Source organism: Dreissena polymorpha, chromosome 7 (assembly GCF_020536995.1).
Source record: "Dreissena polymorpha isolate Duluth1 chromosome 7, UMN_Dpol_1.0, whole genome shotgun sequence".
Taxonomy (NCBI): Eukaryota; Metazoa; Mollusca; class Bivalvia; order Myida; family Dreissenidae; genus Dreissena; species Dreissena polymorpha.
This window is the reverse complement of record NC_068361.1, coordinates 60418002-60445016: the sequence shown is the minus strand read 5'-3', so window position 1 is coordinate 60445016 and position 27015 is coordinate 60418002. Positions and strand designations below refer to the sequence as shown.

Sequence of the window (27015 nt, the reverse complement as noted above, 5' to 3'; positions counted from 1 at the left end):
CAAAATAGTATGGCAAACTTAGATATAAGGGAGTTAACTTTGTTATTTATTTACATTTTGCAATTTTTGCAACTAACGTAATTTCCAACATAGATATTTTGCGGGAAAAACAAGAAAAGAAGTTGACACTGGCATATTGTCAGGCATTGGTAATCAGTTAAATATATTTCATCAATTAAATCTATTTGCTTCATGTGTGGGCTAGATTGAACTTTACCGGTACGCAGTTGTTTACCACTATCGACAAAGCGGGGGTTTGGGGGCGGTAGCCCCCGAGGGTGCTGGAGGTTTCGGTAAATGACAAGTTCGGTAAATTGATTTATATAGTAAAAGCCGTGGAGGTTTCGGTAAATTGATTTTATAGAGGAGGTATACCTACAACGAGGTGTTAATGACACTTATTATCGGCTTACAATAACATTAGAGGCATTTATTTGCAAACTGTGGATTAATTTTGAGTTGAGTAATTAATGCTATGCCTAAGGTAAAGAATTAAGGGAAATGAATGAGCTACCTCTGAAAAACGAATTCTGTTAGGAAATTTTTGGTTAATTTTACGATTTAAATAACGCAATACTGTTGTTTTTTTAATTAGTGCTTTTATTTAAATAACATAATAGTAACATAATAGTAATAAGAAGTAATGATTTATGGCGGAATCAATGTAAGCTCTTCAATTAAGTTTAATGCTATTTTAAAAAGTTTCTTGTAAAATATGATTTAATAAAAATGATTTCATGTTGAATTTTATTTTTATTTATATGTTTTATTATTTCTTTCTGGTTGAGAAAAACACAAGAAAAAAAAACAATATATAAAATTTAATACGTGTACGTAATTAATAAAAAGTAATATAATGATACGCGTTATGTTTTATAATTATGTTAAGTGCGCGTGCCATTGAACGTTGGGTTAAGCGAAGAGATACACATAATTGAAAACTGATAAAAATGACATCTAACACAACGCCAGCAGAATGAATACACTGTGTAATAGCAAGCTGCTGTGATGATCATTATCTTATCAACTTAATACACAGGCACCTGGCTACTGTACTGGAACAATGGGTTTTACGGCCAAAATAACTGATATCATTTTTTGCCTAAACAAATCGGTTCAATAAAAAATAATAACTGATTTACTTTGTAATCCGTTTTATTTAGCAACAAGTAAAACATGGATACAATATATATATTTGAATATTTCATGTCATTTAAAACAATAATGAGGGAGTAATCACATATTAATAAGATACATTTTTGACACACTACAATGTTAATACGACACATTATTATCATTCAGATTTTCCGCATGCTGATTTAATTTAATTACATTTCTAATACAAATGAGATACATGTACGACACAATTCAATTTAATGTTACATTTCAACCATATCAGTCGTTCATCGTTCAAGACTCGTCGTCGTCGAGCATGTGGTGGACCGCTGTGGATGGTCCCAGGGCATTGATGTGGCTGATGATCATTTCTTATTTGACAATGACCATTATAATTTTATAATTACCCAATTACATAATAATGTTATTTTTACCACAAATAAACATCCTTTGATGTCACCACCAGTATTTTTTTGTAAACATGATTAAAGAAGGAAAACGTTTGTTTATTTCACAGTTTGAAAGTTACTGGTCGTGTATGTAAAAACTCGGCCACCAGTGTTAAAGCATGTTCACGATCTAAACATACATATCTAGATTATTTTAAGAATAATACCTTATGTGCTGACCTGATTGTAGGAAAAAGGAGCAAGAAATTTATTTATATAAGAAACAAACATATTTGATCTTAGTATTTTAAACCACCGAAACTTAACCATTATATAAACATGAGGTAGTTTGCTAACATAATGAATATGTTGCCCAGCTCTTGCCACGTGGAGGCCACCTCTTGTAAGAGCCACATTATTATATTTTTTTTAACTGATACGCTTTAATTAAGGTTTTTATCAACTAATTGTTTAAAAACATATTTAAAATACAAAACGATCATGACCTAAAGATAAACTTTTAATATATAATTTACCTCCATCGGTTAGAATATCAATAGGTTGCAAGCCTGGATCATTAATAATAACACTTTGCAAACATCTCTAATTTGATAAAATCAAGTCCGTACATTTAAACAGATAAATTAATTAGTGCCAAACAACTCAATTAATGTACATCAAAATTAATCCACAGTTTGCAAATAAATGCCCCTAATGTTATTGTAAGCCGATAATAGGTGTCATTAACACCTCGTTGTAGGTATACCTCCTCTATAAAATCAATTTACCGAAACCTCCACGGCTTTTACTATATAAATCAATTTACCGAACTTGTCATTTACCGAAACCTCCATAACCCGCCCCCGATACTAAGGAAATATATAGGATAAAAAGGATTATAAGGTGTTGCGTTAGTTTTTATGTGTTAGGTGTTGAGGGTTAGGGTACGCTGTTTGATGTAAAGTGTTGCGTACCGGTAAAGTTAAATCGTCCCCATGTGTGTTCCCGAGAACCTAAATACCCACAACCAACAGTCCTTTATCACATTCCAAAAAAAAAACCGGTATGAGCACATTTTCCTGTCTCCTCCGTTTACCGCGTATCGAACGGATCCGATAAGGAAACAAGGAGCCAAATTTCTCATTTTCTTCTTATGAAATCTTTTAACAAGAATAAATAATCACATGTTTACTTTCTTCTTGGGCGTTGTAAGACCATATTTTCTTATTTTGTTCATAAATCCATTGAGACCAGCTAGAACCTACACTACTGTAGAAGATAATATTAGAGATTTGTTTAATTCCTTTTAAGTGTGTATAACCACGCAAAGCCAATAGATCCACATACACCCGCAATAACATTCACTACACGTGGGCAGTCTCAGCCCAACATGGCTGGACCGACGGACATGTCCTGTAAAATTTTGTAAGGTCCGGCCTGTCGGTCAAATTGACAGGACCGATTGTCTGGTAAAAAAAGGGAACAAATTCATGGTTTGTATAGGTTTGTTAACGGCTCTGAAAATTTTCTGAGTTGCAAAAATAGCGATAGCGTCTTTATACACATGCTTTTCCGTTCCAACGCTCTTTCTGCTGACAGAATTTTCCGAGGGCACCTGGCTGGTCGTCATTTATCAAGGCCGTTGTTGGTTTAGCTCTATTGACCAGACTCCTATTGACAGTACCTACTGTCCTGTAAAAAATTTTTTTTTGGTGTTTCATGCAAAAACATGATAAATGTTCATCTTAACGAGATCATTTATTTCCTGAGTAATGGAAATAATTATGTTAGCAAGATTTGCCTATAAAACTACCATTTGTTAGAAATTATGTCATGTTTAACCCTTTACCTCTAAGATACCCATTTTGTAGTCCTTCATACTAAATCATACTAAGTTAAAGACCTTCTTACTTGAGACATCATTTTTCAGAAATAAAAAGCTGTTATTTGATCATTTGTATCACAGATTTGTCACATTCATAGATTCAGGCACAACTATATTTGCAAATAGAACAATTTTCAAATGCAGTATGTTTTGATGAAAATTATGTCTATTATGTCAATATATTGCAAGGCATGATTTATGGCTGAATTGATCAAAACTATTCAAGAAATAAATATTTTTTCTTGTCTTTTGATTTGTCAAAAGTGACTTATCAAAATAAATGACTCTGCAATTCAGTACATCTGCAGAATTCAGTACATCTGCAGAATGTACAAGGATAAATACATTTATTCAGCGTTTTTTTTCCTTCTTTGAACGGGTCCGGTAAACGGCCCTGTTCCCAATCGGGACCGGACCTGGTCCCAAAATCGCCGACGGACCCTTCCTAATTTAGAAAACGGTCTTATCCCAAATAGTTTATATAAAAACGGCCTCATATCGATTTGAAAATCCCAAATTTGACGCTTAATACAAATGCCAAATATAGTGTTTCTTAACCTTTTTAATCGATAACTGCAGACGCTCTTAAATTCGATCGAGACGACCAGAACAAATGGCTTCCTGTTTCGCTGTGGTGAACGTTGTAACAAATTGCGGGGAAAAGTTGCTGCAGCCAACCCTTATAAATACAAACACATCTGCTATGTTCAGTAACTCAACTTCAGTGACTTAATTATTTGAATGTGTTTGTTCACGTTAGAACATGCAACTATCAGCAGATACCGTTGAAGCATGTTCAATTTCAAGCAACATCGGGAAACATGACGTAAGATTTGTTATGCATTATCTTCATTAAATGGGCATATGGAGTCAGACGGTAATTCCCGATATCTGGAAAACCAGTTCTTATTTTTTTTTTTATAAACTGGTATTGTTTATACAGACTTATGATCTACCCTATCCCAGAATGCCATTGATAGTGTATAAAAGCATTGTTTATTACATAAAATAGATTCCAGTTGATGTATTTGTATGATTTTTGATATTTCCCAACTAGATGGATTTCACGACGCAAAAATTCCCAATTTAGAGGATTACGCGACTCAATAATTCCCAATTTCTAGGGGACAGGACCTGTTCCCAAACAGGTGAAAAAAAACGCTGTTATTGTCTTGGCAGTTTTACAAGAAATCTCGTCTTCAGTTGGTCAGTTATTTGACAATTATGGCATAATTTAGTGCCTGCATGTTTCGCTTCATAAAAATGTCAACTCTACATCATGAGATCTGAGATTTTGATAAAAATCAACAGAAAAAGAAATACTAAACTTAAGTCAATTTCAGTTTAATTTCATCAAAATTCGTACTAACTATCAGACAGATGTACATTAAATAATTTGTTTTGGTATTGGTTCTTGAAAAGTGTGGCCTGTATTTTTATGATTTCCCTAAAATAATGTTCTCATCCAAGGACCCGTAAAAAGTAAAAGAAGTAAAAAAAAAATGCATTTTAAAAAACCCTATTAATTACTTCTTACAGCTGAAAAGTCATGGAGTCAGCTGACCTAGACATGGATGAGATATTTGATGATCATGATGAAGACGAAGATATTGGCGCACTGCCTGACCTTCCAGATGCCACGCAGTCCCAGGATGCATCACAGGAGAACGAGGAAGCTGGTAAACATATTTGAGCTTAGCTGCGTAAAGTGTGGTCCCAGATTGTATGTGCAGTCCGCAAAGGCTAATCAGGTACAACACTTACCACCTAAACTGGAATTTTGCAAAGAATTTTTTTTTTGCAACGAAAAGTACCATAAAAGCTGAAAACGTTGTCCTTGATAAGCCTGCACTCACCAAACACATTACGTTAAAAAATTAAGCCCCATTTTCCCAGGGCACTGCTCAATTGTTAAGAGAATTCAGAGAGAAATAGACAGCCAACAGTAGCCAATTGTATAAATAAGGATAAGTCTTATACAGGGGATAGGTTATCTTTTGGATTGGCTAAAATTATCCATATTTACACAATTGGCTACAGGCCACCTACTGTAGCTCAGTTGGCATAGTACTGGACTACATGGATTGTGGGGTTGATTTCCGTCACAGTCACTAAGAGTCTTTCATTTACATGTTTGTTTCTTAGGTTAATCTGGTCTGGTCAATTTGTTCAATCTAGATCGGTGAGTTTGGTAAATCTGTCAACAATAGTTGGTTCATGTTTCGGTAATTTTTTTTCCTCAAAATTACAGCTTCTTACAGGCTGTTTCCGAATTGCAAAAAGTAACATTTTTCCTCCAAAAACTGACCAAAATTTCCCCAAAAACATTCCAAACTTTTGCAATAAACTCAATAATTGGTTTATTGAGTTTATTATACAGCAATTTGATTCCCTAGCACTTTATAAGATATATTCTAGAAAGCAATTAAACATGCACTTTTAAACAATTGTTATACTGTTATTTATAAGCATATTAGTAATGGTTAATTTTTCCTAATTTAATGGTCTATTGTGCTTATTTCCAAATCAAAAAGGCACAGGCCGTAAAATATAAAGCATGAACAAATCACTGTGTTTGTAAGAAAACTGAATGCAAATAAAATTTACTGGTAGTCACTGGTAATCAATTGTCATTTTCCATCAACAGTTGGAGGTAACACCTAATGGTTCTCATATCAACATTTACATAAACGCTAAGGTAAATCTGCAATTAAATTAAATATATTTAAATAAATAAAAGTAATATTTGATAGCATCTTTAACTGAACTTGTATATTTTAATGCTTCAGAGAATGCTGAGGTACTAGCTCGTCTAAAGGACTTGTCAAAAGGGGCATCCAAAAAAGTTGTGAGGCGTCCACAACCGAAGCTTGATCCTACTAGGTAAATGCAGGTTTACTGTGGGTAAATGCAGGTTTACTGTGGGCAAATGCAGGTATACTGTGGGCAAATGCAGGTTTTGGTAAATGCAGGTTAACTGTGGATGAATGCAGGTTGACTGTGGTTGAATGCAGGTTGACTGTGGGTAAATGCAGGTTTACTGTGGGTAAATACAGGTGTACTGTGGGTAAATGCAGGTTTATTGTAGGTAAATGCAGGTTTACAGTGGGTAAATGCAGGTTACTGTTGGTACATGCAGGTTTACTGTGGGTAAATGCTGGTTTACTGTGGGTTAATGCAGGTTTACTGTAGGTAAATGCAGGTTTACTGTAGGTAAATGCAGGTTTACTGTGGGTAAATGCAGGTTTACTGTAGTTGAATGCAGGTTGACTGTGGTTGAATGCTGGTTGACTGTGGGTAAATACAGGTGCACTGTGGGTAAATGCAGGTTTACTGTGGGTAAATGCAGGTTTACTGTGGGTAAATGCAGGTTTACTGTGGGTAAATGCAGGTTTACTGTGGGTAAATGCAGGTTTACTGTGAGTAAATGCAGGTTTACTGTGGTTGAATGCAGGTTTACTGTGGGTAAATGCAGGTTTACTGTGGGTTAATGTAGGTTTAATGTGGGTAAATGCAGGTTTACTGTGGGTAAATACAGGTGTACTGTGGGTAAATGCAGGTGTATGTAAATGCAGCTTTACTGTGAGTTAATGCAGGATTACTGTTGGTAAATGCAGGTTTACTGTTGGTAAATGCAGGTTTACTGTGGGTTAATGCAGGTTTACTGTGGGTAAATGCAGGTTTTCTGTGCATAAATGCAGGTTTAATGTGGGTAAATACAGGTGTACTGTGGGTAAATGCAGGTTTTATGTGGGTAAATGCAGGTTTACTGCGGGTAAACACAGGTTTACTGTGGGAAAAAAAACAGGTGTATTGGGGGTAAATGCAGGTATACTGTAGGTAAATGCAGGTTTAGTGTGTATAATGCAGGTTTACTTTTCGTACATGCAGGTTTACTGTGCGTACATGCAGGTTTACTATTCGTACATGCAGGTTTACTGTTCGTACATGCAGGTTTACTGTTGGTAAATGCAGGTTTACTGTGCGTAATGCTGATTTACTATGCGCACATGCAAGATTACTGTTCGTACATGCAGGTTACTAAGTGCATTGTTTTTTTTAAGTCCAATGGTTTCATTGCCTCAGAATTTGAATTAAAGAGGGTATATGGTAGAGATTTGAACATTAAAGGTGTATTGTTCATTTACTTTTGTTTAAACGTTTGACACTGAAGAGAATATATTAAAAATCTATTTCGGGCTTGTATCTAATTCAATTCTTTCTGTGTTGATGGATGCATTTGGATTTAAATTCTTACTTTCATATTTAACCACCATTGTTTGGCATCACTTATCAAATTACTTAACAGCAGATACGTGTGGTACAGTATTGCATCTACCATTTTATTAGCTCATCTATTTTTTGAAAAAAAATTATGAGCTATTGTCATCACCTTGGCGTTGGCGTTGGCGTCGGCGTCCGTTTAAGTTTTGCGTTTAGGTCCACTTTTCTCAGAAAGTATCAATGCTATTGCATTAAAACTTGGTACACTTACTTACTATCATGAGGGGACTGGGCAGGCAAAGTTAGATAACTCTGGCATGCATTTTGACAGAATTATGTGCCCTTTTTATACTTAGAAAATTGAAAATTTTGGTTAAGTTTTGCGTTTAGGTCCACTTTTCTCAGAAAGTATCAATGCTATTGCATTCAAACTTGGTACACTTACTTACTATCATGAGGGGACTGGGCAGGCAAAGTTAGATAACTCTGGCATGCATTTTGACAGAATTATGTGCCCTTTTTATACTTAGAAAATTGAAAATTTTGGTTAAGTTTTGTGTTAAGGTCCATTTTATTCCTTAAGTATCAAAGCTATTGCGTTCATACTTGCAACACTTACTAACTATCATAAGGGGACTGTGCAGGCAAAGTAATGAAACTCTGACTGGCATTTTGAGTTTTGGTCCACTTTACCCCTAAAGTATCATAGATATTGCTTTCATACTTGGAACACTCGCAAACTATCATAAGGGTACAGTAAAAGGACAAGTTGCATATCTCTGGTTGTCATTTTTACGGAATTATGGCACTTTTTTGACATAGTAACTTTGAATATATGGTTAAATTTTGTGTTTCGATCCACTTTACTTCTTAAGTATCAAGGCTATTGCTTTCAAACTTCAAATACTTTCATGCTATCATGAGGTTACTGTACCTAGCAAGTTGAATTTTACCTTGACCTTTGAATGACCTTGACTCTCAAGGTCAAATTATTAAATTTTGCTAAAATTTCCTTAACTTCTTTATTTATGATTAGATTTGATTGAAACTTTGACAAAACTACTCTTACCTGACATACCACAATAGACTCCACCCAAACCATCCCCCGTGCCCTCCCCCCCTCCCCCCCCACCCCCCTATTTTTTTTTATTTTTTTTTTAAGATCATCTCACAAATTACCACCACACCCTCACACTTTACCCCACCACCCCCCACCCCACCCCCTAAATTATTTTTTTGAAACGGTTAAAAAACACAAAAATTTATTTTTAGCCGGATTTTTTCGAAAAAATCTCGGCTTATAGATTGATGTTGTCGGGCGGGCGGGGGGGCGGGCGGGCGGGCGGGGTGGTGGCGTGCTCGAAAATGTTAAAGTTCTTATTTCATGGTATAACTTTGGTATGCTTGGACCTAGAGTCTTCAAACTTGACATGAAGGTTGGCCAGGATTAACAGATGACCACTGGTCATTTCAAGGTCATTCATTTGAAGGTCAAGGTCACTGTGACCTTCAATATAAAAAATGTTAAAGTTGTTATAACTTTGGTATGCTTGGACCTAGAGTCTTGAAACTTGACATGAAGGTTGGCCATAACTAGTTAGTAACCACTGGTCATTTCAAGGTCATTCATTTGAAGGTCAAGGTCACTGTGACCTTGAATGTAAAAATGTTAAAGTTCTTATTTCATGGTATAACTTTGGTATGCTTGGACCTAGAGTCTTCAAACTTGACATGAAGGTTGGCCAGGATTAACAGATGACCACTGGTCATTTCAAGGTCATTCATTTGAAGGTGAAGGTCACTGTGACCTTCAATATAAAAATGTTAAAGTTGTTATAACTTTGGTATGCTTGGACCTAGAGTCTTGAAACTTGACATGAAGGTTGGCCAGAACTAGTAAGTAACCACTGGACATTTCAAGGTCATTCATTTGAAGGTCAAGGTCACTGTGACCTTGAATGTAAAAATGTTAAAGTTGTTATAACTTTGGTATGCTTGGACCTAGAGTCTTGAAACTTGACATGAAGGTTGGCCAGAACTAGTAAGTAACCACTGGACATTTCAAGGTCATTCATTTGAAGGTCAAGGTCACTGTGACCTTGAATGTAAAAATGTTAAAGTTCTTATTTCATGTTATAACTTTGGTATGCTTGTACCTAGAGTCTTCAAACTTGAAATAAAGATTGGCCAGTACTAGAAGATGACCACTGGTCATTTCAATGTCATTCATTTGAAGGTCAAGGTCACTGTGACCTTAAATGTTAAAATGTTAAAATTGTTATAACTTTGGTATGCTTGGACATAGAGTCTTCAAACTTGACATGAAGGTTTGCAAGCACACTTAGATGACCACTGGTCATTTCAAGGTCATTCATTCTAAGGTCAAGGTCACTGTGACCTTGAATGTAAAAATGTTAAAGTTCTTATAACTTTGGTAGGTAAAAATGTTAAAGTTCTTATTCCATGTTATAACTTTGGTATGCTTGTACCTAGAGTCTTCAAACTTGACATAAAGGTTGGCCAGTACTAGAAGATCACCACTGCTCATTTCAATGTCATTCATTTGAAGGTCAAGGTCACTGTGACCTTCAATGTTCAAATGTTAAAATTGTTATAACTTTGGTATGCTTGGACCTAGAATCTCAAACTTGACGTAAAGGTTTGCAAGCACACTTAGATGACCACTGGTCATTTCAAGGTCATTCATTTCAATGTCATTCATTTGAAGGTCAAGGTCACTGTGAACTTAAATGTTAAAATGTTAAAATTGTTGTAACTTTGGTATGCTTGGACCTAGAATCTCAAACTTGACGTAAAGGTTTGCAAGCACACTTAGATGACCACTGGTCATTTCAAGGTCATTCATTTGAAGGTCGAGGTCACTGTGACCTTGGATGTAAATATGTTAAAGTTGTTAATACTTTGGTATGCTTAGACCTAGAGTCTTCAAACTTGATATGAAGGTTGGCCAGAACTAGTAGACTTTCCTGTCATTTAAATCAAAAATCCGGCTTCAATGCGGTCATCTCCGACCGCGGAACTCTTGTTATTATTTTATGTTTGAAATACCGTCCAACGATCGCACCCAAGAATCCCCCCCCACCCCCCCCTCCCCCCACCCGAATCCCCCCCCCCCTCCCTAAATTTTTTTTTTTTTTTAAGATCATCTCACAAATTACCACCACACCCTCACACTATACCCCCCCCCCCACCCCACTCCCCCAATTATTATTTTTTTAAACGGTTAAAAAACACAAATATTTATTTTTATTATTTTATGTTTGAAATACGTCCAACCATCGCACCCTAGAATCCCCCACACACACCGCATTTTTGGAAGGTAATGTAATAAATGTCCACACCCCCACACTATGCACCCCTCTTCACTCCACCCCTCCCTCCTTTGTGATTGAAAATGAGAGTCCTTTCACCTTTAAAAAGAAAATAGATGAGCGGTCTGCACCCGCAAGGCGGTGCTCTTGTTTGAATATGCGAGCGTTTAGTTACGAAATAAAGCAGATGAGGCTACAGTGTATCTATAAATAAAATTGATTTACCTTGACGCAGGAATCTTTTACACCTAGGTCGGTGCTAAAATAGATAGCTATATTGAAATGAATGAAACCAGAGAAGGAACTTAAACAAAAATACAATAAATTATCATTTAAATAAAAACACTTTTCCAACTTTAAATTGACTGGTAAATTCTGGTTTTGTGACAGATCTTTGTATTAGGACTTGAAGTGCCCAGTATAATAGATACATATTTAGAAAGACTTAACTTTTGTTTTTCCAGTGTTTGTTCTATAAAATTAAAGTTACACAATTATGATGGAATTTCCATGAGCGCTATTATGAAAGTCCTGAGACTAAAAGTAGCAGTAAAGCTATTTCACTTTATTTTAAGCAAGACTGTGGTTTTTGACTATATTTGAGTATTCATTGTGGGAAAGCAGTCCTTGATGTATGTGCGTAGTGTTTTCTCACATTAGCCTGTGCAGTCCACAGGCTTATCATGGACCACACATTCTGCTTTTATGGAATTTTGCATTTTAAGGAATGCTCTTCCAAACAAGAACCAAGTGTAGGCTTAAAGTGTCGTCCCTGATTAGCCTGCGCAGACTGCACAGGCTAATCTGAGATGATGCTTGACACACAGGACTTAACCCTATGCTCCAAAAGCACAAATGGTTTGTAATGACAGTTTTCTTATTGTAGGCTGTCTGGTGCGAGGGGAATACCCATCCTGGCCAAGCAGTTTGAAAAGGTGAAATTCAAGGGCAAAGGTCATGAGGTGAGGTCACATTCAGAGCAGGAGGTGTTTGACCCTTTTCATCTCAGATTCCCATTTTGGTGTGTTTGTAGTCCCTCAGGAAATCAAATTAAATTAACAACCGTTATTGCTAGATTCCAGTGTCAAAGGTTTTATTAACAACCCTAAGATACTAATGATCAGCAAACAGCATAAAACCTGAATAGACTGCCAGTTGGGGGAGGGAATATATTTTACAAGACCCTGCTGGAAATACATGTAAAACCTGCAATTCTTGGATGTGAGAGCCTTCATTACTCTTAAAACGTTTTAGGAGGCAAGATACACCAACAGAGAGTCAAAACTTTCCTGTTATATTTTATCTGACTACATGACACATTTCACTTACTCTACCAATAACCTGATCATATAATAAAGTAAATTTTTGAGGAGCCCTGTTGAAAAATTTACCAGAAATAAAATATGATATTCAAAGATATACATGAGTGAGTGGTTACCTGTTTGCCCAGAGCAATCAGATGAATGGTCGGGCAAAACAATTTCAGATTATTTTAGTTGTCCATTAAACTAGTGGGATTTTACTTATTTCAATTCTTCCCAGGCCTCCGACCTTGCATTGATCATGAAACAGCTGGAGCACTGGGGTCATCGTCTCTTCCCCAAGATGCCATTTGACGAGGTACTGGAGCGTGTGGAGAGGCTGGGAACCAAGAAGGAGGTGCAGACGTGCGTAAAGAAGATACGCATGGATATGCCCATCCTGGACGACGACTTTGTGGGGTCAGATCGCGAGGATGACGTCGATCGAGTTGGTGATGCCGTGAATAATCAGCAAGTATGTGTGTGAAGTGATTGGATAATAACTTGGTTGCTCTAATTATAGAAATGCGAATTTGGACAAGTTTGTCTAAGGAAAGATTTAAGTGGTTTCTATTCAAATAAAGTGTTAGAAGAGTGAAGGTTGTTAATTTGCTAATAAATTCATATTTAGCTTGAAATTTTTTTTAGCTAGGTATTTAGCCCTATCTAGCTAGACTTAATGAAGAAAACGCAAGCTATTCTACTTTTCTCGGCATTGGTGTCCCAGCTAGTTGAAATGTTTTGGTAAGCTTATGTCTCACGAAGGGCTGGAGGGAATTCATTTAATTTTTAAACATGTATTCAGCATATTGAAATAACCACATTGGCCAAGTTTGGTTACTTATTGGTCTTTTTTTTGCCCCCGAAGGAGGGCATATAGTGATCGCACTGTTTGTCTGTCTATCCGTCACTTTGCGTAAGTTTTGAAAAATGCTCATAACTTTAATGTAGCTTCAGATGAAACCTCCATATTTGGTATGCATGTGAATATGGCCAAGGCCTTTCCATACGCACACAAATTTCGACCCCCTTGGCCTTGAACTTAGGGTTTGCGTTTAGGTTTGGAAATCTGCGTTTAGGTTTCAAAAAATGTTCATAACTTCTATGTCGCTTCAGATGTAACCTTCATATTTGGTATGCATGTGAATATGGACAAGGCCTTTCAATACGCACACACATTTTGACCCCTTTGACCTTGATCTTGAACTTAGGGTCCATGTTTAGGTTTCGAAATCTGCGTTGAGGTTTTCGCAAAATACTGATAACTTCTATCAAAGCATTTTGCGGGGGCATATGTCATCCTATGGAGACAATTCTTGTTTATGGACCATGTTGTACTTAACATATTTGTACCCTTTATATACTCTATGTAGGCCAGTTAAAGTTTACTAAGCTTGCATCTTAGAAATGGCTTGAGGAGGTTTCATTCAGACTTTCTTGTTTGGTTTGTCTGTTGGTTTGTCTGCAAGGTTTGTGGAGCAAACTACAGTCAATCTTGTGGATGCGACCACTTGTATGAAGCGACCTTTGTCTTATGCAACCATTTTGAAATCCCACGGAGCTTTTTCCCTATATAATGATATTGTATTCAGCGACTTTTGTCTTACCCGACCAGCGACCGCTGATTTCTGTGTATTTTGATGTCCAAATCTTGAATTAAGCGACCACTAGGAGGTAAAAGTTGTTAATGTATTGATCTTTCAGGGACAAATCCGTGTTAATTGTTTATCTAAGCCGATAAGATGTACTGTTACACCGCTGCTTTGTTTTCACACCAACCATTATGATTATGCTTTGTCTCGTTGACCGGTTCTGACCGGTATTGTTGTAGACTGCATATCAATTTATTGAGTTAAATAATAGAGGAACGTTTTTTGCACAGTCTACAGCTTTAAAAGTTTACTATGTGGAACGTTAAGAGACAACGCCGATTTTTCTCGAGTATAGATAACAGGTGCAGAAACAATGCACTGTACGCGACAAACATTTCCCGAGAAGTGCGGAAAATAAACTATTAATCGGCAACATCTGTCGAAATCCGTACATTACCAATTTGTAATTATGCTAATTAGTAGATATTTGTTAGCCAATCACATTGCTATTTACTTAATAAATTTTCCAATCAGGTCTGTTTGTTTGTTTTCAATTGAAGTGTTTTAATTTTTTCAGCTCATTATGTATCATAATCGAGTCAGATTTCCTTAAGCGTACATGCAGAAATTAAAATGTCAAAACGAAAAGTGTTAACGTTGAACGAGAAAATTCGGGTTTTGGACTTGTCAAAGAGTAAAAGTGCACGTAAAATTGCAGATGAGTTTGGAGTCGGTAAAACTCAAATTCAGAACATTCTTAAGCGTAAAGCCGAGGTGCTTGAAGATGTGGAAAATTATGTGTCAGGTTAAAAAAAAAACGCGAAAAATATTTCCTTGTCTAGGATGTTTTTGCAAATAAATATGTACACACAATTCATTTATAATATATGATAATTTAAAATTAGTGAAAAAATAAAACACATTATAAGTAAAATATTGTTTATGTATTGTGTTTATGTTCATTTTATTATAAAAGTTAAAATCATTGTTGACAAAAGAGATTATCCTTCATATAGATTAAAATTGAGGGTAAGCATTCTTCCAGAATGGCCTTTTTTATTTAAAGACCATTTTATTTAGAGACCACTTTTGATTACTCCCTTAAGTGGTCTCTTAATACAAGATTGACTGTAGTTCCTTATTTCACAAGCTATTATGTTGAAACTTTTAAGTACATCATCACTATGAAAAATGAAGATTTCAAAGACACAAATTGTATGCAAAGTGATCCAAATTGGTGTGTAATAGTCATGTTTATGACAAAGCTGGAGTTAGAATAAATTAATAAGACTTGATATTGGCTGTACTTACCGTATACTTTCGCATGTAAGAAGCATTTTTAAGACTCAAATTAATAAGTTACAGTTGGGGTCGCATCTTATAAGCGAGATACTGGTGCAAATAAACAAAAAAATTTCAAAATATTGAGTTTACTGGGCTTATGCTAGCCAAGTTGGACACTTGTCAGTTGTTTTGAATCATCGCGGCAGCCATTTGCATTTTCTCTAAAGTCTGTATTGGCCCGTACCGTGTATCGGAACGCTATGTTCAGTTACCGATTTATTTGTAATAAAATGTATTGTTACCGATGTTGTTGTCTATTATTTTTAAATTGAATTTTGGGGCGTAAGACGTTATATTGTCCGCGATTATTCTTGAAAAGTTTGTATCACCTGATTATCTGCGCGCGACGTCGTTAAATGTCATATAAATTGGCCATTATAGTATACGTGTGTAAGCGGCGACACGATTCCAACATTCTTAAAACAACAACAAAATCAATTCTCAGTTTGAAACTGTCAATTGTTAAATAAACACACTGCAGATAACAAATGCTACTTGACAAGTTTGTATCACCTGATAGTCTTTGTTCCACGTCGTTAATTGTCAATTAAGACATAATTGGCAATTAGGCTATCCTCTGAAATAAGTTACCAGTTTGCAACTGTCAATTGTTAAATAAACACGTTTATTCAGACGACCCCCTAATGCCGATGACACCTTATTTATTAGGGGCCAACAACGACGGGAGCAAAGAGCGACCGCATGCAATTATCCGCATATGGCTTTCTTCTTGACACGTGATTTTGATCTGCTCTTCGAAGTCTATCACTCTATCACGCGATTGGCTAATTTTATGAAAGTAGGTGTTAACTATTGTTGATAGACAATGGGCGTAAAATTTGCATAATCTAGGTAATAAAACTTGACGCTTTCAAAATATCTGCCTATTAGTTTTCAATACCTGTCATACAAAACAATTAAGATGACTGATACGATCAATTTTGCTTGTGCATTGATATTACAAACGTAATATGTTTGCAATTGTTTGCAATTGTTAGGGCAAATGATTAAATAGGCAATTGTTAGAAATTTTGTTAATTTGATAATTATTTTTATTGCATGAATAATACTTGAAAATAAATTAAAACCCACTTATATATCATAAAATACTCAGTTTTATATCCAGTAGGGATAAAGATATATATACATATTTCATAGTAAAAACACTCTTTTATTAATATTTCGCCCAAACGGGCTTTATCAAAGTTTACAAATACGAATTCACTACATAGTTATAACTGTTGTATACACCAATAAAGTAAATGTTTTACAACGTCAAATATGACAGGAAATGACGTCATGACGTCGTACTTTACCATGCGATATACAATTGCGCCAAAATACATAATATACATGACATTTCATTGTATGGTTCTTATACTTGATCAGAAATTCATTCCTCATTGTAATTTTCCAAATTGAATTTGATAATAAAAAGTATTACAATAACATCATATTGTTATATCAATAATAATAACTATATTAATGATAACAATAATTACTATAATAATAATATAGATATTTACTGTATTATTATTATTATAGTAATTATTGTTATCATTAATATAGTTATTATTATTGATATAACAATATGATGTTATTGTAATACTTTTTATTATCAAATTCAATTTGGAAAATTACAATGAGGAATGAATTTCTGATCAAGTATAAGAACCATACAATGAAATGTCATGTATATTATGTATTTTGGCGCAATTGTATATCGCATGGTAAAGTACGACGTCATGACGTCATTTCCTGTCATATTTGACGTTGTAAAACATTTACTTTATTGGTGTATACAACAGTTATAACTATGTAGTGAATTCGTATTTGTAAACTTTGATAAAGCCCGTTTGGGCGAAATATTAATAAAAGAGTGTTTTTACTATATCATAAAATAAACAAATATTATTTACTTTGTTGTTTGATTGTTTTATTTTTCAGACTTGCGTGAATTACTAGTTGTATGCAGCGTGAGTTTGAATTTTTGTTTTTGCCCTGTCTGTTGGTCTGTTGGTTGGTCTGTTGGTTGGTTGGTTTGCGCCAACTTTAACATTTGCAATAACTTTTGCAATATTGAAGATAGGAACTTGATATTTGGCATGCATATGTATCTCATGGAGCTGCACATTTTGAGTGGTGAAAGGTCAAGGTCATCCTTCAAGGTCAAAGGTCAAATATATGGGTCTAAATCGCTCATTTAATGTACACTTTTGCAGTATTTCAATATTAAAGATAGCAACTTGATATTTGGCATGCATGTGTATCTCATGGAGCTGCACAATTTGAGTGGTGAAAGGTCAAGGTCAACGTCATCCTCCAAGGTCAGATGTCAAATATATGTGACCAAAATCGCTTATTTTATGAGTACTTTTGCAATATTGAAGATAGCAACTTGATATTTGGCATGCATGTGTATCTCATGGAGCTGCACATTTTGAGTGGTAAAAGGTCAAGGTCAAGGTCATCCTTCAAGGTCAGAGGTCAAATATATATGGCCCAAATCGCTAATTTTATGAATACTTTTGCAATATTGAAGATAGCAACTTGATATTTGGCATGCATGTGTATCTCATGGAGCTGCACATTTTTAGTGGTGAAAGGTCAAGGTCATCCTTCAAGGTCAAATATATGGGTCAAAATTGCTCATGTAATGTCACTTCTGCAATATTGAAGCTAGCAATTTTATATTTGAAATGCATGTGTATCTCATGGAGCTGCGCATTTTGAGTGGTGAATGGTCAAGGTCAAGGTCATCCTACAAGGTCAAACGTCATATAGGGGGACATTGTGTTTCACAAACACATCTTGTTTTTAATGTGTTACTAATTGATGATTTTCTTTAACATTCCGCCATTTTTTCGGCCGATGAAAACGGAAAAATTTGACCGCGTCTTACACGCGGGTCAGTCTCAAATCCACCCATTATAAAGTCCGAAGTCGGGGTGCGTCTTATAAGCGAGGGCGTCTTATAAGCGCAAGTATACGGTACATTTGAACTGGGCCCGTATTCATCAACCAATTCTTAGATTTCAAATTAAAAACCCAAGAAAATCTACTTCAGAATTGGAATATATACAGGCTAAAAATGATGCGTAGGTCATTAACAAACTGTTCAAAATTAAAAATGTTCTAATGAAAGATGTATAATGCCATGGTAGACTTCACTTTTAAGTATTTCTAAAACATTACAGTTTAAAGAATATTCTTAGTTTTTACAATAAGCCGAGCTCCGAAAAGGGGGTTTAATGCATGTGCGAAAAGTGTCTTCACATATAAGCCTGTGCAGTCCACACAGGCTATTCAGGGACGACACTTTCCACCTAAACTAGATGTTTGCTAAGAAGAGACTTTCTTAAAACTAAAAATATCATAAAGCGGAAAGTGTCGTCCCTGATTAGCCTGTGCAGACTGCACAGGCTCGTCTGGGACAACACTTTACGCACATGCATTAAACCCCCTTTTCACAGAGCAAGGCCCAATTAAGTTTAAGAATCGGTTGGTGAATACAGCCCTGGTGTTGATTTGTTGACAGACAGCTGGTGAGGATGTATGGGACGAGATGTTGAGGGAGGAGGAGGAGCAACAATCAACATCGGCCACACCTTCTCGGAAACCTAGCTCTGCCCCTAGCAACCATGCAGAAACCATAGCAAAGCCTTCAAAAGAGCCTGAGTTTACTGCCACGAGAATTGAAGAACCCACTGCACCTGGGGTATGTGTGGTTAATGGGGCTGTGGAGTGTATGATTGTAATTCAGCCATTTTTTGCTTTTTTGTTTTGCAATTAAGAAGTGAATATAAAAAAACTTTTTTTCGTAGAATATTTTTAATCTCCTGGAGAATTATCAGGAGAGTAGTTCTTTTTACTGAAAGCTGGTATTATTAATGAATGAAATTAAGTAAAAGAAACTCACTAATTCAATAATTTAAGGGTCACACTGTTGGTTGGCATGTCTGCATCAAATGTTTTTAGTTTGAGAAGCAACTTGCTTCCAAATTTCCCAAGTGATTGGATTGAAACTTGAATTACAGTAAAACTGCGATATCTCGAGATAGCAGGGGACTGACCTTGGTGCTCGAGTTATCGCAGATTTCGAGTTATCCATGGTATTATATACCTGATATAGGGAACAGAAGCTTTCCTGATCTAGCTACCCCCCCCCCCTCCACACATACACAAGTGGGTCCTTCACTAGATTTCTCAGGAGTTTGGGGGACATATTGTTTTTGCCCTGTCTGTTGGTTGGTCTGTTGGTTGGTTGGTTGGTCTGTTGGTTTGCGCCAACTTTAACATTTTGCAATAACTTTTGCTGTATTGAATATAGCAACTTGATATTTGGCATGCATGTGTATCTCATGGAGCTGCACATTTTGAGTGGTGAAAGGTCAAGGTCATCCTTCAAGGTCAGAGGTCAAATATATGTGGCCAAAATCACTCATTTTATGAATACTTTTGCAATATTGAAGATAGCAACTTGATATTTGGCATGCATGTGTACCTCATGGAGCTGCACATTTTGAGTGGTGAAAGGTCAAGGTCATCCTTCAAGGTCAGAGGTCAAATATATGTGGCCCAAATCGTTTATTTTATGAATACTTTTGCAATATTGAAGATAGCAACTTGATATTTGGCATGCATGTGTAACTTATGGAGCTGCACATTTTGAGTGGTGAAAGGTCAAGGTCAAGGTCATCCTTCAATATCAGAGGTCAAATATATGTGGCCCAAATCGCTTATTTTATGAATACTTTTGCAATATTGAAGATAGCAACTTGATATTTGGCATGCATGTGTATCTCATGGAGCTGCACATTTTGAGTGGTGAAATGTCAAGGTCAAGGTCATCCTTCTAGGTCAAATATATGGGTCAAAATTGCTCATGTAATGTAACTTCTGCAATATTGAAGCTAGCAATTTTATATTTGACATGCATGGGTTTCTCATGGAGCTGCACATTTTGAGTGGTGAAGGGTCAAGGTCAAGGTCATCTTTCAAGGTCAAACATCATATAGGGGGACATTGTGTTTCACAAACACATCTTGTTTCTTTCTATGTTGCCATGATGCAGCGCAAATGACAAGAAGGAATTCAGTTAAGAGATTCCGATGTATTATTTGCTAGGCTCTCTGTCATACCATACATTTTATCATAATTATCGATTGCTGGTAATTATTTAATTATGCATAGGTGTAGCTTTTATCTGCATCTCAAAAGATGACAACTTGCAGTGTTTCTCAAACTGCGACTAACTTCACACCTAATCAAGCATTTTTTGTCTGCTTAATTGCGCTGTATTCACAACTCAAATATATTTAGCACCGACCAGATGAGAAAGTGTCTTCGAATAATTGCCAGTTAATTAGGTGTGAAATGCCTTTCAGATACCAGCTCACATCCTCGAGTTATCGAAAATCGCATGTTTGAGTTATTGCGGGTATTTTTATATAGAAATTAAAGGAAAATTTTAGGGACTACCTTTAATGCCTGAGTAATCACCAGTTTTCGAGAAATTGAGTTATTGCAATTCTACTATATATGATTTCTATGATGTATAGATGTGCAAGATACACATATTGCACGCATAGATCACAGTAGAGTGTTTTGTGCCCTTGAAATAAGCCATTGTATGCATAAGTTCAAAGTTTGTATAGCCAACTTCTACATTTCTCAAGCTATTAAATTGTGTAGATTTGTAGGAGCCAATTTTATTCACAGTGAACCACATGGCTGCTATTCCAGTTAAAAAGCAGTGCTTTTTTCATGTTTGATACAGTGCTCGAAATAATAAAAAAATTAATTGGTGAAAATACTGACCAGTAAATATTAACCATTGAGCCACCAATTCCATGTTGGACCTAAGTTGGACTTCATGTGTCTGTACTCTGCATTGTAGTTTGTTTAAGAAAAAAAGTTGTTTGTAGGGTTTCACTTCGGACCAGTTGGCACGTATAGAACGGAACAAACAGCTGGCTATGGAGAGGAGGTTGAAGAAGACAGGACACATTACCCCAGGTGTGCAGTTGTGGTGTATATGCAGGGCTTTCAATCCCCACTTTCAGAAGGGGCCTTATATTTTGTCCTTTCATCCTCTGTCTTTTCATCTTTTCGATATTTTGTGTAGCGTGTAGCTCACACAGTACTGCTGCTAGAGTGATGAAACTTTCTCCTTTAAAAGTAGCGCTTGTAACATAATTCAACTAATGTCCTTCAAATCACAGCTATTGCTTGTTCATTTATTTAATAAATAATCATTTGATATAATTTCAAAATGTAAAAATTGGCCTTAGAATGTTTTTCAATTTGATCGAAATAAAAAAAATCAATAAAAAAAATCAATATCTGGACAAATTGAATCTGTGTATATAAAAACATCAGCGGAGGTATACATCAAAGGAATAAAAACACATGTGCTGTTAAATATATTTTGTGGCTATATTTTCAGGGAAACCAATGCCCAGTCCGGCCTCACAATCCCAACCACAGCAGCTGGAATCCAGAAGCACAGGAAACAACTCCCAACCCACCCAGTCTACTCTTATAAATCCCAAGGGCGACATTTTTGAGGCAACCCAGAATGATAGGAGCACCACAGGCAACACGATTGAGGACTCTCACCATGATAGACCTGAAATTGATGATGACACGAGTCTGAGCCTGTCAGAAACACGTAACAGAACTGGTAAACTGCACAAAGCTGATGATAAGAAAGTGGACATTGTGGATGAAAGTAAAGGTAAAACAACTGACAATGATAAAAATGACAGTGCAGTAGAGGTGCATGAAGAAATGTCAAAAGTCATTGAAAAGCAGACCAGTCAGAATATTACGTTGTATAAATCTAAAGTAGCATTAGGTGGAAGCAAAGTCAGAAGTGATGAAAACGAGAGATTTCATGATCAAAATGCAGCTGATGGTGGCACAAGTTTGGAAGTAGCTACAAGTTTAAGTGGTAATGTTATTCCGGACGAGTTTCTGGATTCGGATGAAGAAATGTCTATAATGGCTGATGTAGATGTTAGTCAGATGAAGGTCTTGAAGTCAAAAGAGGAAAATGTTGATCACAAGGAAGGGTCTGATAGAGAGAAAAATGTAAACACTGATGAAAACAATGGTATAAAGTTGCCTGAAACTATGGTTGAGAATGTTGAAGACAAAGAAAATATCAATACAGTCACTGATGTGGGGGCTGATCTAACAGAAAAATGTGCAACCCTTGGTGCAGTTGACATGAAAGGAGACCATGCTATCAAGGTGAATGGAGACGATCAGATGAATGAAGCAGAACTTATGGACACTTTGGATAGCTGATTGCTGATATTTTAGCTTTTAAATTCACATGGAGACCTTTATGAAGAAAGTTCTGTAAAGTTCTATAGTTTATATTCCCAGTAATCCCGCTTTGAATTGGGTTGTACTATATATATATTTTTTATGCCATGCATATTTAACTTCCTAGGCATACAGTTAAATGTAGTTGTAGTACATGACTATTTTTGGATGGTTGAGATTCAAGATGATTGACCAGTATGTTGGATGAAACTTTATCCCCATCTTTCAGCTTCATTTGGACATATAAAAAAAATGTTATGATTATGAGGCACAAATGTTAATAATAATTGTGTGACAGTAACAAACACAAATCCCCATGGCTACTGTATATGACATAAAAGGTCAAATTCATGCACCTGCTGTCAAACGTCTATCACTGTGTCAATTGGGTATGAAGGGATATTCAGGGTGCACGATCAACAGGGTTTTCAGTGGTTTACACATGAGCTGGACAGAATGTAAACAAACCGTTAAGACCTTTTTTATGCTCCCCGAAACAAAATTTCGGCGGAGCATATAGTTGCCAGTTTGCCCTTCCTTCCTTCCTTACTACTTTCCGTCACACTTTTGTTACCGTTTCTCAAAGCGCCTTCAATACTTTACCGATCTCTTTTATATTTGGCATGTAGGTACCTTGCATGGACCTCTACCTTTTGATGAGGTTTGAGATCACTGAGTTCAAGGTCAAGGTCACCGAGGCTAATAGTAGATTTTCCGTCACACTTTTTTTACAGTTTCTCATAGGGCATTCACTACTTTACCGATCTCTTTCATATTTGCCATGTAGGTACCTTGCATGGACCTCTACCTTTTGATGAGGTTTGAGGTCACTGGGTTCAAAGTCAAGGTCAGCGAGGCTAATAACAGATTTTCCGTAACCCTTTTTTTTTTACAGTTTTTCATAGGGCCTTCAATACTTTACCGATCTCTTTCATATTTGGCATGTAGGTACCTTGCATGGACCTCTACCTTTTGATGAGGTATGAGGTCACTGGGTTCAAGGTCAAGGTCACCGAGGCTAAAAGTAGATTTTCTGTCACGATTTTTTTATACAGTTTCTCATACGGCCTCCACTACTTTACCGAGATGATCTCTTTCATATTTGGCATGTAGGTACCTTGCATGGACCTGTACCTTTTGATGAGGTTTGAGGTCACTGGGTTCAAGGTCAAGGTCACCGAAGCTAATAATAGATTTTCCATCACGCATTTTTTACAGTTTCTCATAGGGCCTTCACTACTTTACCGATCTCTTTCATATTTGACTTGTAGGTACCTTGCATGGACCTGTACCTTTTGATGAGGTTTGAGGTCACTGGGTTCAAGGTCAAGGTCACCGAGGCTCATAATAGATTTTCCGTCACAGTTTTGTTACAGTTTCTCATAGGGCCTTTAATACTTTACCGATCTCTTACATATTTGGCAATGTAGGTACCTTGCATGCACCTCTACCCTTTGAAGACGCTTGATGTCATTTGGGGTCAAGGTCACCAAGGCTAAAAATAGATTTTTTTAGGTGGTTATTAACACATAGATTGACAAAGCGTATCATTGGGGAGCATCCATCGTTTTCAACGATACTTGTTTTCAAATGTCTTAAGTTATTTAAATACATTTGCAAAAATCTTGAGTGCGTAAGACAGTTTTTCTTTCGGTTTGTGCTGATATTTTAAGATTAAAGAATGAATAATTTAATACACCCGAAATCAGTGCCAACTTTTCATAGTACGTGCTGCATTACTGTGTAATTGAATGTTATTCAAATCAAATTTTGGCCAAGAACACATGCTTATCAAATAAAGTAATTCTGATGTATTTCACATTGCAATAAGCAACATAAAAAACTGTCTTTTATGCACAAGTTGAAATTCTTAAGGAAAATAGTTTTAAAATTTATTTGAAACAAGATTATTTCCAAGAAATAAAAGTCCCCTACCGGTAGCTATTTTAGAGAGATCGTCTTTGTTAAATTTATTTGAAAGAATGAAGTTTACCTGTTAATTCACTTATTAATTAATTAACCTGAAATGACGTGCATGATCTCCATATTGCCATCTATCCATGTTTCAAGTTTCATGAAAAAATATGAAGAACTTTTAAAGTTATCGCAGGATCCACAATTTTCAGCAATATTTCTAGTCTAATTGTTGCCATAACAACCAGAGCAATATTTGTTGTTTATTTGTTGCCATAGCAACGTGAATTCTTAACATGGGAACAAAATGAAATAACGTGCATGATCACCATCTTGCCATCTATCCATGTGTAAAGTTTCATGAAAAAAAATATGGAGAACTTTTAAAGTTATAGAAGGATCCACCATTTTCAGCAATATTTCTAGTCTATTTGTTGCATAGCGCCCAGAATTCTATACATAGGAACAAAATGAAATGACGTGCAAAATCTCCATATTGCCATCTGTCCATGTTTAAAGTTTCATGAAAAAAATATGATGAACTTTTAAAGTTATTGCAGGATCCAGAAAAGTGTGACAGACTGACAGACACACAGGGTGCAAACCTTAAGTCCCTCTCCAGTTTCACCTTTAGGGGACTAAAAAAAAGCACCACTTACTGTCGTGTTTACATCCATTAATATTCAATGGTGAACCATATTGTCACGTGTTCCTGCACGTATTAATTACCTATTAAATATTGATTGCTGTAGTTTTGTATAGGATTTTTTTTTAAGTAACATGCCTGTCATTGCCTTAAATGAAATATTATTAATATTGCATTTTAATAAAAAAAAATAATAAATTTTTAGATCCTGCTGTTTTGTTAGCTCACCTGAGCTCCAAGAGCTAGTTGAATTGTGGGAATAAGGGGACCTCTCTTGTCTTGTCAGTAGTCAACAATTGGTGTGAGAGACTCACCGAAGATTTCACTGTTTTTGTTCTCTAATTTATTTTCTTAACCAAATTTAAACAGTGTGTGTATAAACACCAGATCAGCGTACAAATGTACCTCTAACCCCTTAGTCCAAGGAATATTTGTCAAACCGTAATGTTCTAGACCTACTTGAAAGTTATGTCTAGTATATCAGGTATCAACTATTGTTAGATTATTCTTTGATCAGAACAATGTGTTAATGATGTAAGAGCCATGTTTAGCATGAAAACATTTCACATTTTAAGTGGGAATTTGTAGGTCTGCGTACATTTTTTAATTCTCAAGTCTAAGAACGTGTTTGCAAATACAGGGCCAGGAACACCCTGTCATCAGAAAAAATCTGCATGATGGACTTCTTGCAACATACCAGCTTTTTTATGATCTTAACTTACATTGAAGATCACGAAGATGTGCATGAGACTGCTAAAGAGTCCAAATATGGTCCAGATTGCAGTCCAAATACCAGAGTTATACATGTAGTTGTGTACGAAATTTTGATCTTCGACATTAAGGATAATAGTCAAGATCAGAACACAATCAGCAGGGGTAATGCCTCTTTATCATGGAAAAAACACACACAATAAACTGTAGTTTGTGCACATTTTTAGCTTGATTTATCCAATGTAAAGAAAAATACTTTTTGGCTTAGACTGGTGTGGCAACATCAGCGTAATGTCTGATTGTTTTGTTTTTGTAAAGAAAGCAAATACCGGTACTAGACATTGTGGAAAATATAGACTATAGACTATTATACCTATTTTTGAGTGAACTGGTGCACTTTGTGTCCATAGTGTTCATTTTGAGTAATATTGGTCATGGTAGTTTTTTGTCTCTGCAATTAAAAGGCACATTCATAAAGCCATAAAGGAATCCTTTGTCACAATTGTTCAGCCTAAATTCACAGATTGGGTAAAATGAGATAAAATCTTAACTATACTACCATTTGAAGAAGTATGGGTACATTACTTTACACCTGTCCATCCATGGGTCTGTAGGCCTTTTGAAGGTAATTATTATGCTGGTAATTCTTGACAACATGACCTGTTATAATTTTCAATTTAAGAGATCAAAAGTAAAGATCAAATTAAATTAAAGTTTTATTACATTAATTCACAAATGGCATAAAGCATAAAAATATGAAAAATCTTCATTAATTTCACTTAACGTGTTCTGCTTTCATGAATAATTAAATGACATTTGTAAAGTGTTTGGTTTCTGCCATTGATTGTACGTTGGTCATAATGGCCCTCTTGTTTCTTTATGTGTTTAGTTTTTATGCCGTTCTTTAACACTATTAAGTAAAAAGAGGGTTCATATTCTAAAACTGTCACTGTGGGAGCAGTTTCTTCCCCATAGACACCAAGTGTAGGTCTCAGGAAACGGACTCGAAAGCATTTCAAATAAGCATTAGGATTTCGATGCAATCAAGCTAAAATCAATAGATTTAAACTAATGTCATGCGTTCACTAGCATTTGCCGGCATCCAGTGGTAAGTAATTAGTTTTCCGCATCTTAAATTAGTTATTGTCATGTGCCATTTTAGCTTTAGTTAAAATATTGATAAATTCCTGATGTTATGCTACTTGCACCTCTATTATTATGATAAT

General features: G+C 35.9%; 1 protein-coding gene across 10 annotated transcripts; it reads left to right on the top strand.

Annotated features, from left to right (window-relative positions):
* The first annotated feature begins 65 nt into the window (after positions 1-65).
* LOC127838211 (TIMELESS-interacting protein-like) lies at positions 66-25280 on the top strand. Of its 10 annotated transcripts, none has more exons than XR_008029728.1 (9): positions 66-149; positions 4930-5069; positions 6180-6273; positions 11833-11908; positions 12489-12722; positions 18722-18901; positions 21111-21201; positions 21632-23179; positions 23822-25280. XR_008029728.1 is itself a non-coding variant. In XM_052365802.1 (8 exons), the coding sequence occupies exons 2-8, from the start codon at positions 4940-4942 to the stop codon at positions 22495-22497; spliced, it is 1671 nt and encodes a 556-aa protein (XP_052221762.1). In that variant the 5' UTR covers positions 66-149; positions 4930-4939; the 3' UTR covers positions 22498-25280. The 10 variants fall into 10 exon arrangements, 2 of the variants coding, with proteins under 2 accessions (XP_052221762.1, XP_052221763.1); XR_008029724.1 differs by having other exon boundaries at positions 23664-25280; XR_008029727.1 differs by having other exon boundaries at positions 21632-23344; positions 23829-25280.
* The last annotated feature ends 1735 nt before the right edge of the window (positions 25281-27015 follow it).

Bases quoted from the DNA above. Each gene is read 5' to 3' on its own strand.
- LOC127838211 (XM_052365802.1), top strand. From the start codon at position 4,940: ATGGAGTCAGCTGACCTAGACATGGATGAGATATTTGATGATCATGAT. The intron at 6,274-11,832 runs GTAAATGCAGGT...TTCTTATTGTAG, and splicing joins CCGAAGCTTGATCCTACTAG to GCTGTCTGGTGCGAGGGGAA. The intron at 21,202-21,631 runs GTGTGCAGTTGT...CTATATTTTCAG, and splicing joins GACAGGACACATTACCCCAG to GGAAACCAATGCCCAGTCCG.